The following is a 20056-nucleotide window of genomic DNA, read 5'->3' on the forward strand; positions in this document are numbered from 1 at the left end:
GTTTAGCTTTTAGTTTAAACAAAACGCTCCAATTCTAAAAGCTACTTCATGTAGCGTTTAACAAAACGCTACTGAGCTTTTGAAATTGATTTCCATAATTACCCTTAAAAATATATTTATATATTTATTTATTTTTAATCAATTGTCCTTTTATGTAATTTTATATATTTCAAAAGCTTCCAGCTACTTTTGCCAAACATTCATATAACAAATAAAAGTTACAGTTTCCCGCTACCAGCTACACGCTATCAGCTACCCGCTACCAGTTAACCGCTACCCGCTTCCAGCTAACAGCTACTTTTACCAAACACGCCCTAAATGTTCAGTTTTTGTTATTTGTGAAGGGATTCTTATAACATTAAAAAAAATTTTGAACGACAAAGATAAAACATTCATTAAAGAGAGCCAGCAGGAAGCTGGGTAAACACAGTACATACATATATTGTTATTAAGAAGAGAGATGTAGTTAAAATAGACTAGACAAAGCTAATGTTGAGCTAGGAATTTGAATCGGAAACCAAAACAATGACTAAACTAACATTAAAATGAATTGGATTTATCCTACACGTGAAGAAAGCGACACATGCACACCTACTTTGAACATTTCTTCATGAATGAGTTAATTTTTTTTATATTTGTTAATGATATTCTCGATGAATACGTCGTGAAGAGTTTTCATCAATTTGATTAGTTATTAGAAATCAATTTACATGGTAATTAATGATTAAAAAACCTTTATTGCATTTGATATTACCAATAGAATTTAGAATACTGAATGCCAATAGGATACTCGATTAGATTAGAAATTCAAATTTTTTTTTAATGATTTATGAGATTTGAATTGTTTTATTGTTGTTGATGAAAGTTGGAAATTTTATGATTATTGTAAATATGAGCTAATAATGGTTGTATTATTGTCTTCAATTTTTTCTTAAATGTAGTAGTTAAGTCTAAACCCTATGTTTTCTTGTTGGCTATTGCAAGTAGCTAATGTTTTATCATGATTTTTTTTTCATGTTTTTCACAGGTTTCAAGATTTACCAAGGGATAACCTGCCATTCTTGAGTTCATCTCCTTCTACAACGCCCCTATATAAAGTTATTCTTATAGAATGTCATTCTGCGAGAATAATATTCTGCTAGAATGTCATCAGACAGCTAGGAACGAACAAAGAATGAGAATAAAGATTGTTTCAAGAATGACGATATATATATTTTTTTGCGAAAGAATTACATAGTATTATTTCAAAAATGAAGCTTTGTATTTGGGCTTGATTGCATACCTGGTGGAATCGAACCAAGAAGGAAAAAAGAATTCAATCAAGAATGTCAAAAAAAAAAAATAAGATTTTTATTCTTTTGATGTATTTCACTTTCTAATTGTATTTTAAGTTCATTATCACAAAAGTATTATCACATTTTGAAAGAATATAATTTATATTAACATTTTACCATTTGAATGATATGTTATTGTTCTCATTCTAAGAGAATGATTCAAAATTCTTTATTATTTTATTGTTGATGTTTTCATAGAATATCATTCTAACAGAATATAACTCTGACATAATAAAATCGGTTATGCTTAAAGATTAGATTAGAATTGAAACCAAATTAATTTAAAAAAAATCAGATTTTTAAAATTAGGAAAATTAATAATCCTTAAAATCTGAAAATTTCCTTTTTTTTAAATATCGTTTAATTGACTTAAATACCCTTTCAATGAAATTTGAGTGATTATAGGATACATGTTACCCCATTGTAATATCATAGACACTAGTATCATAGCCACTCATTCTTTTCATCTATTGGTCCAGAATTGTCTTTACGACCACACAATAGATGTCATACACATTATAACCTAACCATATATATATATATATATATATATATATATATATATATATATATATATATATGAGAGTAGGGATGAAAGTGGGTCCAAACCCGGACCGGATGGACCCGGAACCGGTTAACGAGATTTTGTAGAACCGGAAACCGGACCGGTATATAGGAACCGATTCCGGTTCGGTTCCGGGTAAAGTGGGTCTAGAACCGAAAAACTCGGAAACATCAAAGTGGGTAGGTTGGAACCGGATAAAGTGGGTTTAGAACCGGAAAACCGGGAAAAACCGGAATTTTTTGGTAATTACTTACTACTTAGTGGGTTGAACTTTGAAAATTTTCATATTGATATCCCGACTTTGGGGGACTATAACTCATTGAATATGAAACCAAAATTAACAAAATTATAGTCTAAAATCATGAACAAACTCTAAAATACACTCTGGAAAAAAACCGCATGTCAATTCGACTTTAAACGAATGAGATATGCATGTGTTAACATTTTCACATAATACACAGTACAAAAACAAATAGCTGAAAAGTTGAAAATTTCCAGTTTTGATATCCCGACTTCGCAGGACTGTAAATCATTGAATGTTAAACCAAAAATGACAAAGTTATAGTCTAAACTCATGTACAAACTGTAAACTATAAGTTGGAAAAAACCACATGTCAATCCGACTTCAAACGAATTAGATATGCATGTTTTAAAACTTTCACCGAATACAAAAAAACTGAAAAACTAAAAATTTCCAGATTTGATATCTCGACTTTCGGGGACTGTAAGTCAATGAATATAAAACCAAAAATAGCAAATTTATAGTCTAAAATCATGTACAAACTCTAAACTACATTTTGGAAAAAACCGCATGTCAATCGGAGTTGAAACGAATGAGATACACATCTTTTAAACGTTTCACAAAAACCGGTTCCGGTCCTAAAAGTGGTTCCGGTTCCAAACACCGGTTCCGGTTTTTAGACCCGGTTTACCCGGACCCGATGGACCCAAACCCGGATTACCCGGAACCCGGATAAAGCCATTTTTTAAAGCCGGAACCGGAACCGGTTCTATATATTCCGGTTCTAACGGTTCCGGTTGCAGTCTGATTTTCCGGTTCTAAATCTCATCCCTATATGAGAGAGAGATTCCAAGTATCCCTAAAATAAGGAGTGATTTTAGGGATTACACTTGTAGTCATGGTAATATTACGTTATCAAATACCATCAACTTGTAAAAACATTTATTTCGAATGAATGAGATTAATAGAATTCCTAACAAAAAAATAAAAAACAAAAAAAACAAGACAAAACTACACAAATGGTCCTTATGGTATGTCGAAAATTGTCACTTTGGTCCAAAAAAGTTTGGACTAGCACTAGAGGTCCAAAGTTTTCATTTTATTGCAAGTTTGGTCCAAAATTTTTGAAAATTTTTTTAATGACAGATTTGCCCTTTTTATTTTATTTTATAATTTTCTTTTATTACAATAATTCAAAAAATAATTAAAAAAACAAAATAAAATACACCTAACCCTTTTTCTTTCTCATGTTCTTCATTTCTTCTTCAAAATCCTCATTTCCCTCAAATCTGCCATCTCCGACGACCCACAAATCTGTCATCCTCGAGACCGACGAGATCTATTGGTTTTCCAACGGCACCGATGTTCAGAAATTTTCCACTTTCTAAAGACACTGACCATCCGACGAGCATGGCGGCGAACAGATATGGCGAGATATCTAGGGTTTGTAGAGGCGGCGACGACGAAGGGGTCCAGGTTCTAACGGCGCAAGGGTTTTAGGAACGTCTCTCTCTCTCTCTCAGTTCATCGCCCTTAACCATCCTCTTCGTCAAGTTACCGATCTGTCGTCCTCCCTCCCAAACGACGATGTAAGAGGGTTCATTCAAAGACGAAGGATCTGGTATGTAGTGGCGGCGATGACGAAGTAGATCGGAAAACCGACGAAGACACTGGTTTGGATTTCGTTCAAATATGAAGGAAGGCAAAAATAGGGTTTTTGTCGGTGACGAGGACTTTTAGATCGAAGTTATGATCGGTGAAGACAGATTTCAGAAGCATTCATGATGTGGTGGTTGACGATGATGGCTGACGGTGATGACGACAGAGACGATCATGGTGACGTTCCAGATCAGGATACCCAAAACATCCATCCTCTTCTCCACTGATTTGGTTTCCATTCTCAATATCTGAAGGTCTTTGTATTTTTTATTTGCAGATCTAGAAAACTCAGTTTCACAAAACGATAATCATGCATATGTCTAGAAAAACCGAATGCTTCTAGGGTTTTTGATTTTGCAAATGTAGAATAATGTATCCTTATTTTTGAGATCTAAACAAATCGAGTTTGTAGAGATATTTTGTTCTTGAGTAATCTCATTCTAGTTTGAGTGATTTGGAAAAATTTGAGTTTGCAGAAAAATTGATTATTCATGTTTAAAATGCAAATCTGAAAAAAAAATGATTATTTTGTTTTTCAAATCTTAAAAAATTTTGTTTGACCTGAGCTTGTGAGCTGGTGGTGGTGGTGTCATGCGACAATGGTGAGTGGTGGTGACCGGCAACAGTGGTGAAATTAATATGTTAAACGTAAGGGTTGGGTTGGGGTGTTTTTTTTTGTTTTTTCTTTTAATCAAGAAATGTTAAAATAAATAAAACAAATGAAAAAAAAAATGCCAAGGGCAAAATAGGCATTTAAAAAAAATTCAAAACAAACTGGACCAAACTTGCAACAAAATGAAAACTTTGAACCTCTAGTGCTAGTCCAAACTTTTTAGGACCAAAGTGTCAATTTTCGACATACCACAGGACCGTTTGTGCAGTTTTGTCAAAAAAAAACAAACAAACAAAAAAGTCAATCATCCACGGACTAAAGACCCCACTAGTAGATTTAATAAGAGAGGATGAGATTTGCTTCTTTTTTGTGTTTTTGACTTGCTGCGTTTTGCCTCTTCATTGGAAAAAAAAACCCTTGAATGGCGTCCTTCAAGTCGTCTCCATATTCATCATCTTCCCTATCAAATTCAAGATCGGCATACGACGTATTCCTAAGTTTTCGAGGCGAAGACACTCGCAACAATTTCGTCGATCATCTTTATACGGCCCTAGTTCAAAGAGGAATACATGTGTTCAAAGACGAGAAGGCGCTCCATAAAGGCAAATCGATCTCCAGGGAGCTGCTGAAAGCCATTGAAGAATCGAGGTACGCAGTTGTTGTTTTCTCTAGAAGTTATGCCGACTCCTCATGGTGTTTGGATGAGCTTGTCAAAATCATGGAATGCCAAGATCAAATGGGACAGATGGTGTTGCCAGTGTTCTACCACGTCGATCCATCCCATGTGCGTAGACAGAAAAGAGACTTTGATACTGCCTTTCAGCAACACGAGGAAAATTTTAGGGAGGAGATGGATAAAGTGCACAAGTGGAGGAAAGCTTTAGCTGCAGCTGCCAATTTATCTGGCTGGCATGTTTCTGAAACAGGCAATGGGTTAGTTTTCCTATATCCGTCCTGCCACTTAATTATGCCTGCCAAACTCTGACAACTTTTTTTTTTCATCCTTGTACAAAATGCACGGAATATGAAATCCATGGGGTGATGAGGTTAACTTTAGGAACAAAATGTGACTATGGTTTTAGTTTGCATCTGTAGACCTTAAACACACAAAAAATATATATGAATTCATGGAGCTATAGTTTAACTTTATGAACATAGTTTACATGTTATTATCAGTTTATTGTGTTCTTAAATGATACGGATTTTGTGCAAAGCGGTTAATTTTTTATCCCTCTGTACTATGGGATAATGTCTTTTAGCCAATTGAATTTGGATCTCATCTATTTACCATGCTAGCCTTTTCTTGTATCAATTGACATCCCCTGATAAGAATCGATAAGTGGATTCTAAACAAACCAATAGAACAGTAAATGGAATTGAAAAGATTAATTGAAAATGATTGAAACCAAATGATTCAAAACAATAGAAAGGAAATCCAAATTTCCTACGCTAATTAGAACGGTTCTACAAAGAGAAACCCCCTACCCAAGCTAAAGCCGATGATTCCAAATTACAAAATACTCGACGCTCCACTACTCCTATCACTCCTCTATTTATGCTATTCTTGAGATAATTCTAGATAAGGGGCAAAATAGATAATAATAGATATTACAATTAAGTCCCTCGTGTTTACTCATATTTATATAAGACCCTTAACCCATTCTCTATCATCCCCTGATTGGTCAAGCAAGAGTGACATGCCAATTTTTTTTTGTCTAGTTGGCATTTACTGGGCTGTATGTAAATTAAATCATCAAATTAACTTTGAAGTTACTATCAATAAATCGATACACCTACCGGAGACGGTGGAAGAACATTGAGTTACCACTAACCACATAATAAGATAACAACATGTACAACTGGTTTTGGTAGGTAAACGGGTATAATGAAAAGATTAGCTTACTCCTATCTATTACTTAGATTAATGAAAATGAAATTTACTTGTATAAATTCGAACATGACAATGTTTGATATAACGTATGAGGATTACGAATGCTAATATAACTTAGCAATCAAGAATTCAGTGGATGACCGACTCTTAATTCTCATTGTTAAGTTCTTCAAAATAATAGGGAATCCAAATGTATAATCTTTTCGTACAATAGGATCGAGCCTCAGGATAACTGTACTAATCGTGTATTATGGTTCACCTGGGATTAATCAGTTAACTTACACACAATGCTGAAATCTGTAGGGGTGAATCTGCCATTATCATCAAGATTGTGGAAGAAATCTTAGATGGTATACAACCACCCATTATGGAGAAAAATCTAATTGGTATTGAGTCTCGTATAGATGAGTTATATTCAATATTGGGTATGGCACAGACAGAAGAGGTGCGCATGGTAGGGCTATTGGGGATGGGAGGAATTGGTAAGACAACTATTGTCAAAGCTTTATTTCGAAGAATTGCTCATAAGTTTGAGGGTAGTAGCTTTATTGAAGATGTTAGAGAAAATGGTTCTAGTAAAAATGATATTTGTGGCTTACAAGAAAATATTCTAAGAGATATTCTAGCGTCACGTCGCGAGTTTTTTATTATGGGTCCTGAGCAGGGAGCCAACATGATACAAAGACTAATTTTCAATAAAAAGGTTCTTCTAGTTCTTGATGATGTGGATGATATTAAGCAGTTAGAGTTCCTAGCTGCAACACATGAGTGGTTTGGTCCTGGAAGTAGAATCATTATAACCACTAGAGACGAGCATTTGCTATCAGGTGCAGATGCCAAGTACAAACCTGATTTTTTATTTATGAATGAAGCAGTTGAGCTCTTTTGTAGGCATGCTTTTGGGAAAAGTAGCCCTCCAGAAGGGTATGAGGAGCTCTCACATCGTGCAATACGTTATGCTAGTTGCCTTCCTTTAGCCTTGAAAGTTTTAGGCTCATTCTTCCATGGAAGACAACTAGGTGTGTGGGAAAGTGCTTTAAATAGACTAGGAAAAACATCAAATGATAAGATTCTCGAGACACTGAAGTTAAGTTTTGATGGGCTAGATGTTTCTGAAAAACAAATATTCCTAGACATCGCATGTTTCTACAAGGGTAAAGATGAAGAACATGTAACTAGAGTACTCGATAGCTTTGGTTTTGATCCGGTGATAGGGATTAGTGTTCTTATCGAAAAATGTCTTGTAACCATTTCAAATAAAAAGCTAGATATGCATGATCTCATACAGGAAATGGGATTTCGAATAGTTCGTGAGAGTTCCCCAAATAGCAGGCTATGGCAACATGAACAAATCCGTGATTTAATCAAGGGAAACAAGGTAAATTTAATCATTATGTTTATTAAGTTCCTTTTTTTGCTTCTAATTTTTGTTTTCAGATTTAGTAGAATATATCACTGTTAATTACTTCTTTGTAGCAGAATCTAGAAGCAATTGAAGCCATCATTTCGGACAGTGAATACCACATTGATGACTATGATGCAAAGTTGGGTTTAAGTGCTGATGTTTTTGAAAGCATGAAAAATCTTCGGCTACTTGATATTGATGGGAAATTCACTTCTACCCAACCTACATATCTCCCTGATGAGTTGCGATGGCTTTGTTGGAATGAGTACCCATTCTCGATTCTTCCACTAGCAGATATGTGTAAGCTTGTTGGGCTGGAAATGGCCGAAGGAAACATTAAACATCTATGGGAGGGGCGAAAGGTATTTAGTGAATGAAGTCAGAATCTTGTTGTCCATGGTCATTTACATCAAAATAAAAGACTTCTGTTTGAATTGAATTCTGAATGATTTCGATATTAATTTCTTTTTAATTTCTGTTTTACACATGTAGATTCTTCCGAACTTGAAATTCATTCACCTCGAAAGCTTGTGCAGCCTCACATCGTTTCCAGATGTCTCTGGGGCCCCAAATATTGAGAGGTTGATTTTGTCAGATTGTAGGAGTTTGTTGGAGGTTCATGAGTCTCTTGGATCTCACCAAAGGCTTGTTTACCTTGACATGAGTGGTTGCAGGCGGCTCAAGCGTCTCCCATCCAGGATCAAGATGGAGTCCTTGGAGACTTTAATTCTTTCTGGATGTAAGCGTCTTGAAAGATTCCCAGAAGTCTCCCCATGTATGGTAAAATTATCACATATAAATCTTTATTCTTGTTCTGGAATAAAAGAACTTCCATCATCAATCAAATATTTGTCTAGCCTAAGTTTCTTGAATCTCACAAACTGTTGGAACCTTAGGAATATACCAAACTCTATTTGTGAGTTGAAGTATCTTAAATGCCTTCACCTTCACAACTGCGTGAAACTGAAAAAACTTCCAAAGAAGCTTGGAAGCATGAAAATATTGGAAGAGCTTTGGTTAGGATTTTCGGATGACGTTGAAAGCATGAAAAAACTGAAAGAGCTTCGGATACGATCTATTTATCATATTGGGGCGTTAGTAAGGCCTCAGAAGTCTATTGGTTTTCATAGTTTGACAAGTCTGTCTTCCTTGAGAACATTAAATCTAAGTTGGAGACAAATTGAAGAGGGTAGCTTCCCCAAAAATCTTGATGCATTTTCCTCGTTGGAAGAATTATATTTAAGTGGCAACTCTAAGATAGTCCAGTTACCTGCAAGCATCTTCCATCTTTCTCGTCTTAAACGGCTGGAGTTGAATAAGTGCAGTCAACTTCAAAGTTTGTGTGTGCTTCCGTCAAGCATACAAGAATTGAAGGCAAATGACTGTATCTCGCTGAAAAAGATCGGAAATTTATCAAAAGAGAGTGAATGGTTGTATAAGATATGGCTAATTAATTGTCATAAACTGTTAGAAGACGAAGAGAATCATAGATACCTTGATGAGATGTTGCAGAAATCTTTTGTTGAGGTGGTCTCTCTCTCTCTCTCTCTCTCTCTCTCTCTCTCTCTCCCTCTCCCTCTCCCTCTCCCCCTCTCTCTCTCTCTCTCTCTCTCTCTCTCTCTCTCTCTCTCTCTCTCTCTCTCTCTCTCTCTCCTGTAGACGCTGCTTGTTTTGCAGGATAGGATATTGAACATGAAAATCTTGTGTCCCTTCCCCTTGTTCCCCATCCCTTTATGCTTCATGTAACAAGCACAGCATTAAGTAACAGTTTAAGCAAGATGTTTTTCTTTGATTACAGAAATGTGCTGCTGTAAATCATCGTTTAAATATTACCATTCCTGGAAGCAAGATTCCAAGCTGGTTCAAAGAAGAAAAGCATGGGTGCAGAATAGCATTGAAGCTTCCTCACAAATGGCATACCCAAATCATGGGTTTCGTGGTATGTGGTGTGTTTCATGGGGAGTGGCAGTCCGGAGCTAATTTTCCTCGCATCATCTTTAGAATTCTAAGTGACGGAAAGGTGATTCCTACGTCAGAGGTTGATTGTATGAACAATGCAACTGAAACAGACGAGAATGGGAATGCGTGGATTAGCTATATCCCATTGGGTTTTTTTCAGCAGATGTATCTTGATCTCCAATCTGAAGATTGGTGCCATATTGAAGGTTATCTTGACATGACTGTAATGCTAACAAATGGAAAACATTCTGTAAGATGCGGGGCACATGTTATCTACAAAGAAGATGTCCAACAAATTACAACTTTTATCTCTGACTATGGGAACGTAGTGCATGTTGATATTGATAAGTATAACAAGGATCTAAGATATGATGAAATTATATCTGGCAACACCTACGTTTATGAAGAAATGTCTGAAGAGACGAGCCTGATGCCTTTAAGAAGTAGAACGTCACAAAGGCGCATCACGAAGAGCATTTATGCCAGCATGTATGCTATGTAATCTTTATGGACCACTTTACCTTTTTTTTTCACTAACTGCCCACATAATCATGAGAAGGAACAGTTAAATCACAAAGGGGGTGATCAATTAATTACATGAATGTAAAAGAGTGTTCATCTCACCAACCTGTTTACGATGTTAAAAATATATGTACATATAATCCGATGTGAAGACTTGGTGGGTTGAACGTGGATTATTCTTGATCATTAAATAACTTTGTCCAAATGTGAAATAGAAATTTCGTTAGTAGAAATGATCTGGGTCTTTAGAAATGAAGATGACGGCAAGACTCGACAAGGCTCTTTTAAATAAAGAGAAATGTTAGATTAGATAGTATTATATTTTTACTATTTAGTTAGACGTTGTATTATAGAATTACTAAACTTTCTCCCCTGTTTTCCCTCCCAAAATCACGTTCTATATAGTGGGTTTTTAGCTCCTAGACTAGTGGGTTTTTAGCTCCTAGATTAGTTGTAAATCGTTTGTCTATTTAGGCTTCTTCTGGTTGTAATTGTAAAACATAAGTTTTGTCAATAAAACTTTTACAGTATTAGAGCGGTGTTAATCATGCTCAACCCAAACCACAAAACCCTAAATCACTAAATCACAAGATCATTATGGCCGGCGATGACACAAATAGAGAAACTCACAGAACTGATGGAAGCGCTTCTGATCATGGCTCTTCCAATTACCTTCACCTATCCGATTACCCAGGGAAAATGCATGTCAATGATGCCTTCACTACAAGAGTAACACCATGTGGCGACGACACTTTTTGTTCTTCAATAGACGACATGTCATCGAGATAGGGTATACCTATGATAAGTCGTCGGCACAGACATGTCGCGATAGCTGGAAAATTCATCGGCATAGGTGTCTTCGCTATATGTTTCGTCGGGAATGATTTTTGAAAAAAAAAAGTTTTTTAATTACTTGTACCAACGACAAGTCGTCGGGGCAGGTTTTGTCGGGAATGATTTTCGAAAAAAAAAGTTTAATTAATTACCTATCTGACGATTAGTAGTCAATACTATCATTCATATTTTTCGAAACATGCATAACATTTAAATTGTGTTTTAGGTCGAGGGAAGACCAATACTCAAGGTCAAAGAAGATACTTTGTTTCGTCCAATTCAACTCTATCTTTTTTCTTTCATTGTCGCGTTTTCTTTTTTCACACACGTGATTAGGACGTTTCCCTGAGAGAGACGAGCTAGTTGTTTTAATGTAGTTGCATTACTGAATCATCTAGGACGCGGTCTTGTCTCAGGTTAACCATCAAATAATAGACTCTCCATCAAATAATAGACTCTCCCTTTAGTTATGGTTCATATTCAAGAATTGTTTGTGACCAACATAAGACATCTTGTTGGTCACATAAATAGAAGACATGACTTCGTTACATGTGGGACATGCTAAATAACCTTGACCACTCATCCAAACAAACTGCCACGTTATGGGAAAACATTGATAGTCCATACAACATCGCATGCATATTAAATACATTGTTGGTTCATGCATCTCTCATTTGGACTTCTTCGGCCCACAAGATTTTCAACTCATCCACCAAAGGCCTCAAGTAAACATCAATGTCCTTTGTGGGTGATCTAGGCCCAATAATCAACAAAGTTAGCACAAAAGAAGACTCTTTCATACATATCCATGGTGGTGTATTATAGGTAGTCAATATAACCAACCAAATACTATAAGTATTATAAAAGTTGCCGAATGGATTAAAGCCATTAACAACTAAACCTATACGAACATTTCTAGGTTCTTTGGCAAACTCTGAATATCTCTTATCAAATTATTGCCATAACTTCCCATCAACCGGAACCCATATCTTTAGCTGTGAATTTGGAACTATACATCCGTCGAAGCCTTGGAGAAAAAGGAAAGTTCTGCAACCTTTTTGCGTTACTTTCTTTCCATTTGTGGTTGTGTCCACCTATATACTTGTTGGATTAAAGTGCCTAAGGTCGTAATTAAATTTGTATAATGTTGATGAATAAAAGTAAAGTCTTTTTTGGGCTGCCCTCATAACCAGGAAATGACTTGGATTGATCAAAGGATAGAGATATATGATTTGTTAATTTATTATGTGATTAGTAATTTAATTAGAAATAGTTAATAATTAATTATGAATTAAATAAAAGATAGTCAGAATTGATTAATTATTAATCAGAATTTAATCTGGATTTAATTCGAGATTAATTGGAATTAATTAAAGGCGAAAGAGGTGAATTGTAAGGGTTTCTGGAAGGCTCCTCGTAGCAGATAAGGAAAGGATTTGAATTAGTGATTAAATCTCTTATTTAATCATTCAAATCTTGATTCATATGCAAATTACCTAAACTATAATTATGAACCTTGGGCATCTAATTTTCGTGCCTTCTCATACCTAGAAGGTAGGGAACGAAATTATCTTCATTTCTCCTCTTCGCTCTCTCCTTAAATCCTATGGTTTCTTGAGTTTTGGTTGTGAACCATTAGAGGAGGCCATACTTTTAGAGCTAATTTTTCAAGGAGACTACAAAGGGTATCTGATTAGCTTGTTTCAAATCAAGCAAGATGTATATGGTTCTACTTATGAATTTGATTCATAGTTTTTGTTTCATAAGTATGTTGCTATTAATTGAGAAAAGACATAGATCCATTTAGGTTGCATATACCCATAAGAGTTAAGTTAAATTCCGCATGTACAATGTAATTGTAACCTAAAAACCCCAATAGTGGTATCAGAGTCCTGCTTTTCTATTACTAGTGCATAAGAGATGAAAACTGGAAAAAAATCATTGTAGGGCACGACATGTCTTTTGAAAAATTGATTTTTTTTCAGATTTACTTGCCTAATTCGATTAGTAGGTTAATTATTAGTCATTATCTGTTATTTTATCTGATAAAATCTGAACCAATTAATGCTAGATAATTTTGAAACCCTAATTCGAATTTCAAGGAAGTAAATAAGGAAACATAATATTTAATTATAAGATAATTAAATGGAATTATCATTATTGGATTTTAATATTATATTTAATTAATGGTTTAGTTAAAAGATAAATATTAAATCCATAATTGGTATAAAAGATTAATCAATTAATTGTTAATCCAGATAATTAAATTTAAACCTTGTGTTTTAAAAACTTTTAAAATACACCCTATACATATGTATAATAGTATATTACTATATGTATAACTGAAAGTCAGTCAAATCAGTAGTATGCCTCATTCACGAAGCCATACTATAAGTGAGGTATAAGGAAACGACCTATAAAATGACCGTTGAATGGGTGTCCTTTTCACCCTCCATTTCATTGTGTGGTGGAGGGTCATTAGCTGAATAAGTTTTATAGGACACTAATCACATTAAAAGTATAATGTATAAAGTAGTAGAACCTTCTATAAATTCCCGCTCTAGTTAGTTTAGGAAAAATGTAAAATTATATGCTTATCCATTAAAATGCACATCATTTGTTTGCAAGTCATTAGTGGAGTGCGTATGGGTAACCGACACACTGATGTAGGACTACAAAGATAAAATGATGACACATACTCGAATTTATGGTTGTTGATGGAGAGTGTGTGGTTAAGTTGTAACATCCCGATTTCCAGGTATGAGATTTATTCTTCAAAAGGCAAGTTTCCTTTGGAACTCGGCGAGTTGATGGCCTCAACTCGACATGTTGAAAGGCTTTTGGGCCGCGTATCTTTTTGGACCAACACGAAGAGTTGGTGAGGAAAACTCGACGAGTTGGCGGCTGAGTGAGAAACCCTAAATTTTAGGGTTTTGCACTCTATTTAATCTCCTTAAGTCCCTAGGGTTGATCCTTTATGGTTTTGCCTCCAAACCCTTTTTGCAGCCCTAGTGAACCCTAATCTCCCTTCCCTATCATTTTGTGTTTTATTGTGGTTCTTTTGGGGAAAAAGGAGAAGAAGTTGGAAGAAGGAAGCAAGGATCTAGCAAGCTAAGTTCTCATCTTCAGTTTGGCACTCTTTTGGACCGTTGTAAGTATTCAAGATTCGATTTTTATCTATCTATGTAGCCAGATCTTGAGTTTTTTTCCCTTTTTCTCCTTATTCTTGGATGTTGCAATGGATGGACTTCATAAAGTTTGCAACTTTATGAATCTCTAGGTCAAGGTGACCTTATAGTGGGTTAGATATGGTCTTTAGCCAAGCTTTGATGCTATGCATGGAGTTTAGGTCATATTTTCCCTTTTTGACCCATTTTAGGGTCAACACATGCATTGGACATGCATGTCTATAAAGCACCAACCATTAGGACGTTTTTTAGGCTAGAATCTCTTCTAGAAAAGTTGGGTTCCAGATCTCAAGGATTTTGTACTTAATGGTTAAGCCTTTGAGTTTTCAAGCCTTGTGGAAGGGTTTTTGAGCATTTGGAGTAGCCCCAAAGGATAAAGTTGGAAACTTTATCCTTTTAGACACATTTGGAGTTCAAATCTGAGCCTTAGAGTCCCCGGAATCGAAGAATCATCTGAATGTGTTAAGTTGGGGAAAACTCGGCGTGTTGGCTAGGGTTCTCCCCGACTTTCTGAATACTGTAGAAACTCGACGAGTTTGTGGGTGCACTCGATGAGTTGGGTCAACATGGACTATTGACCTTGACCTTTAACTTTGACTTTGACCATGGTTGACCAAGGTGACCTTTGAGGGCATTTTGGGTATTTCAGGGGTTTAATGGAATTGGTCACATGGTGGTTGTAGGCATTTAAGTCGGCAACTGAGATTCGGGTTTATATCTTATCAGTTTAGCTACTTGTGAGGAGAGTTTTCCTCACTGTGCTTTCGGGTCGAAGGCACCAAGGCCGACCGATTGGTTTGATAACCAGATATTTGTTGAGATGTTGAGTATGGAATAAATATGCATGCTAGAATTGATATGCTAGTATGGTAGATCTGTAGGACTACCTGCGATACTGCCTGTTAATCTGTATATGATATTATCTATATGTCGACTTGTGTGGATGGGTTGAGGTAGTACTGCTTTGTGTTGTAGCCAACAAACCCTGGAGTATGCCAGATATGAGCTGAGGGCCAGGGAAGGCATGCCAGACTCATACTGAGGACTCATGAACATTCCAGATATGAGCTGAGGGCCAGGTAGGGCATCCCAGACTCGTATTGAGGGATTAACGGTATTCAGTCTGTTGACTGATCAGGCTGGGGAGCAAGCCAGTCATGAGCTGTGGGCCCGTGGGGCAAGCCAGACTTATGTTGTAGGCTCAGGGGTAATCCAATCTGTAAAATTGTGGACCCATTACATGCTATAATTATATTTGTACTATTTGTTAAGTATTGGTATTTTGGGGGAACTCACTAAGCTTTGGGCTTATAGTTTTGGATTGTGTGTCAGGTACCTCAACATATACGAAGCAAACCCTACCTTTGCTGCATCGGGGCAAGAGCTTCTGCGCTGGGCGTTCTCTATGTCTGAACCCAAAGAATTCAGGCGCCCCACACGCCTTGAACTCTCAGAACGAGGGAGTTCGGGCCTCGACCTGGGCCGCAACAATCTCGGCTCGGAAAGACCTGAGCCGCTCCTTCATGATCTCCATCACCCCCTCCTTGACAGTCCCGAAAATCACTGGGGTAGCGTCAAGGATGCCCCTCGTAACGTTGACTGCACTAAACTCGCGTAACCGCTCGTCAATAGGCTCAGTATTGTAGCCCGACCCAGATCCTGATTCTGATGCCCCTGCTCCATGATGTGTCACCACCACTCTGAACTAAAAAAATACCATACAACAGAATGATCAAGATATTCAAAAGGGGATTCTTCTACACTGGTCTCCTTAGAGCTTCCAGATCTAACATTGGTTCAGGTACATATCTTGTGCTTTCAGTAGTACAGGACCAATACTACCTTCCACACCTACCTGTACCTTCCTCAAGGCTCTACCTGATAACTCTAATTCGTCCCAGAACAAAACATATATCACAGACTAGCACATAACTCAAATCCTAGGCTATCCTAAGATTTTCCCAATCATATCAACCAAAACTCAAACCAATCATAACAGGTTGCCCTATGCATGCAAATTATACACATAACAAGATCAAATAGACTGTCGAATAACAGACTCTACCCTAGGACCACAACTAGACAATGAATAGGAAATACGACCAAATCAGTTATTCTAAGGCTATAAGATCCTAACCGTATACAAATTTTAAAGCATACACCTAGCAAAATCCATCCGATTATCATAGTCCAAATATCAATATAACATAGCTATAAAATCCTAACCATATACAATTTTCCAATAAAATTTTTCATATTAAATAACAAAATCATTTCCATAAATATAAAATTCCAATCACATTTGTTTTCAAAATCCACAGCATCAAATAAATTATTCATAATATCAGAGTGTCCCAATTAAAATGCCAGAGAGTGCATGCTGCATCATCACGTCGGGCTCTTGCCCTTATATCCTGAAGTACCTGAAACAATCAACAAATTGTAAGCTAATGCTTAGTGAGTTCCCCAGAGCATACCCCACATAATCAACATAATCACATTATCTATATCAATCACATAATCCATATCAATCACATAATCCATATAAATCACATAATCCATGCATATAACATATAGGGATGCAGTAGGCTCCCCCGAGGGTCTTACTCCAGGATGCCGTGGGCTCCCCCAGGGTCTTACACCTATGTGTCATGGGCTCCCCCATGGTCTTTACCTGGAATGTCGTGGGCTCCCCCACATGGTCTGATATCCAAGTGTCATGGGCTCCCCCATGGTCTTTACCTGGAATGTCATGGGCTCCCCCACATGGTCTAATATCCAAGTGTTATGGGCTCCCCCATGGTCTTTACATGGAATGCCATTGGCTCCCCTACATGGTCTGATGTTTAAGTGCCATGGGCTCCCCCCATGGTCTTTCATGCAAGTATCACAGAGACAACTAGCATACCACATAGCACATAACCAACTAGTATACCACATATCACAAAATGGGCCGGCCTTGGTGCCTTCGACCCATTGGTATGGTGATGAGACTCACCTCTCAATGAATACTGAACTCGTAAGATCAAATCCCAACTCACTGCTCCGAACTCAACTGCCTACAACCACCATGCGACTAACTTCATCAAAATCCCAAAATACCAAAGATACCCTTAAATTCAAACTTGGTTAACCATGGTCAAATTCAAAGTCAACAGTCAAGGTCAACAGTCCATGTTGACCCAACTCGTCGGGTGTACCTACCGACTCGTTGACTTCCTTCAGTTCTCACATAACTAGGGAAAAACCTAGTCAACTCGTCGAGTTATCGCAGCAACTCGTCGAGTTCAACTAGTGTCCAGAAGATCGGTGAAACCCCGGGCCAACTCGACGAATTGGAAAGGCAACTCGTCGAGTTTGCCCAGTCTTAACTCATTCAACCACTTTCTAAGCGGGTCTAAAGCTATAAACTATAGATCTGATCCCCTAGGGCTGAGATACCACGTAAAGTTGTTGACTTTACATCCATGCATGGCATTAAGGGGGCTAAAACACTCAATTATATCTTATTAAGGGATTTAGGGCATGAAGGAGGGCCAAGACTTGATAAAGATGACAACTTTAACTCAAAAGAGGCCATGAGATGTCCAGATCTGAAGTCATAGCTTCATGACATGCTCAAATCCAAGAATGATCCCAAAATAAGCTAATAATGACCATAAACTCCCACATGAAGAGATCTAGCAAATAAATGACCAAGGTATCAACTTTCTACCTCAATATGGCTGCCACAACAGAGAAGACACTGGATCTACAACCTCTCCCTTCAGCTATGCACCTCCTACTTCAAGCCTCTTCACACAAACACCAAAAATTCACTCTTTAAGCTCTCACACACTCAAAATGGTAGGAAAAACACGAACTAGGGTTTCTCTGGACAAAGGGGGCGATAAGGGAGGCTAACAATGAGGCTTAAGGCCTTTAAATAGGGTGCAAACCCTAAAAATTAGGGTTTTCCTTTCCGGCGTCTACTCGTCGAGTTGGGGCTTCCCAACTCGTCGAGTTCAGTCCTTAATCCGTGTCCAAATAGATCTCTACACGACAAGTAGGAGCTCCCCAACTCGTCGAGTTCCAGCCCAAAACCCTAAAAATGTTGAGAACTGAATAATACATGGACCAAACGTTACACTGAGGTAGTCCTGCTTTGTGTTATAGGCCAAGATAACCAGGTTGTCCAGTGTATTGTAGGCCTTGCGAGGCGGTCCAGTCAGACTGTAGGCCCAAGGAAACGATCCAACTATTGCAGGCCTTGCGAGGCGGTCGAATAAACTATAGGCTCAGTAGAGCGGTCCATGCATCCTGTAGGCCTCGCGAGGCGACCCAGGCATACTAAAGGCTCATGTGTGCATGCATTATATGTGTATTGTTGTGTGATATTTTGGGTGAACTCACTAAGCTTTGACTTACAGTTGTGGATTAAAAGTTTTTCAAGTACTTATCGAATGACGAAGACGGGACTGTACATACGTACATCAACAGTTTTATAATTCGAGGTTCTGTGTTGTTTTCCCTTATAACTTGATTTGGAAATTTGGTCTTTGAACAAATGGTTTTAACTTGGATATGTTTACAAAAATGGTTGTTTATTCTATTTGAAAATTTATAATTTCATTCTGGAAATTTGGGACGTTACACGTCACCTTCTTTGTCATTTTTATCAACTTCAACATTATTTAAATACTTTAATAATTTGTTTTATTAGTATAGATTCAATTGCCTAATCATTAATTATTTCGTTTGTATTTATGTAAAATTAAAATTTTTATATAAAAATTAGGATTTTACCCGCCGCACGTTGCGGCGGAAGTAACAGGTTTAAGTTAGGCCTTGACGATTGTATCGATAAAAGTAAGACAATGTTGCATCTGTTGGTAGATTAATATAGAAGGTGGGTGCCACTGAATAACTCCGGTTTATACCGTCGAATGAAACCGAACTCATACATAACAAGTTAATAATGAAAATCAAATTATACAAAAGTTCAAAGCCGAAGGGGTCAAAGCGATTTTTCAAAGTTTAAAGCTGAATGCGTGAAGACACATTTTACAATGTTTAAAGCTAAATGGGTCAAAATGACATTTTATAAAGTTGAAGGGTGGTAATTATAGGAAAATCATATTGTATACAATGTTTTAAAAACCGGTTTGAACCGGCCAGTCGAACCGGTTGGACCAGGAACCGGGGGAAGGAGCGGTTCAACTATCACTGGTTTTACATTGATTTCTGAATCAGATTGAACCGGCCGGTTTTAAAAAAAAACCGGTTGAACCGGTCAAAATAAACCGGTTAAACCGAATAAAAACACATGAAAAAGAACAATTTACATAATAAACTTTGGTATTTTTTTTTCATATCAATTTAGTTTTCTCTAAATAAAAACATATGGTAAATGTTATAAATTTTTTTGATGTGTTTGTATTCATCTAAAACTATATTTTATTACGTTATTATACTTTATTTTCTTTTTTGACGTATATGGATTGATGTAAAACACTAAAACTTATGATTATGTGTTATTCTAATTTATTTGGATTCATCTACAACTTTTTCTTATATGTATTTTTAATGTTTAAATATGTAAACATCAAATTCATGATTTATATATATATGTATGTATAGGAAAATAGGAAAAAACATGAAAAATATAGAAACCGGTTGACTCAGCGGTTGAACCGGAAACCGGTCACCATACCGGTTCAACTAAAAAACCGGTTTTTAAAATATTCATTATATATACTATCGAAAATGAACATGGAAACTTAGAAAATGAAGGGCGAAAGATATAAAAAGTGCAAAATCGAAGGGTAAAAATGATATTTTAAAAAGTAAAGGGGTGTAAAATGTC

General features: G+C 36.7%; 1 protein-coding gene across 2 annotated transcripts; it reads left to right on the forward strand.

Moving 5' to 3' along the window:
* The first annotated feature begins 4797 nt into the window (after nt 1-4797).
* LOC145159024 (TMV resistance protein N-like) lies at nt 4798-10365 on the forward strand. Of its 2 annotated transcripts, none has more exons than XM_079077916.1 (5): nt 4798-5345; nt 6607-7681; nt 7780-8070; nt 8201-9235; nt 9507-10365. In XM_079077916.1, exons 1-5 carry the CDS (start codon nt 4834-4836, stop codon nt 10167-10169), a joined length of 3576 nt encoding a protein of 1191 aa, XP_078934042.1. In that variant the 5' UTR covers nt 4798-4833; the 3' UTR covers nt 10170-10365. The 2 variants fall into 2 exon arrangements, with proteins under 2 accessions (XP_078934042.1, XP_078934043.1); XM_079077917.1 differs by having other exon boundaries at nt 7783-8070.
* Nucleotides 10366-20056: the final 9691 nt, after the last annotated feature.

The sequence above is a fragment of the Lactuca virosa genome, chromosome 2, assembly GCF_052849685.1.
Source record: "Lactuca virosa cultivar CGN04683 chromosome 2, Lactuca_virosa_CGN04683_v6, whole genome shotgun sequence".
In the NCBI taxonomy this organism is placed as follows: Eukaryota; Viridiplantae; Streptophyta; class Magnoliopsida; order Asterales; family Asteraceae; genus Lactuca; species Lactuca virosa.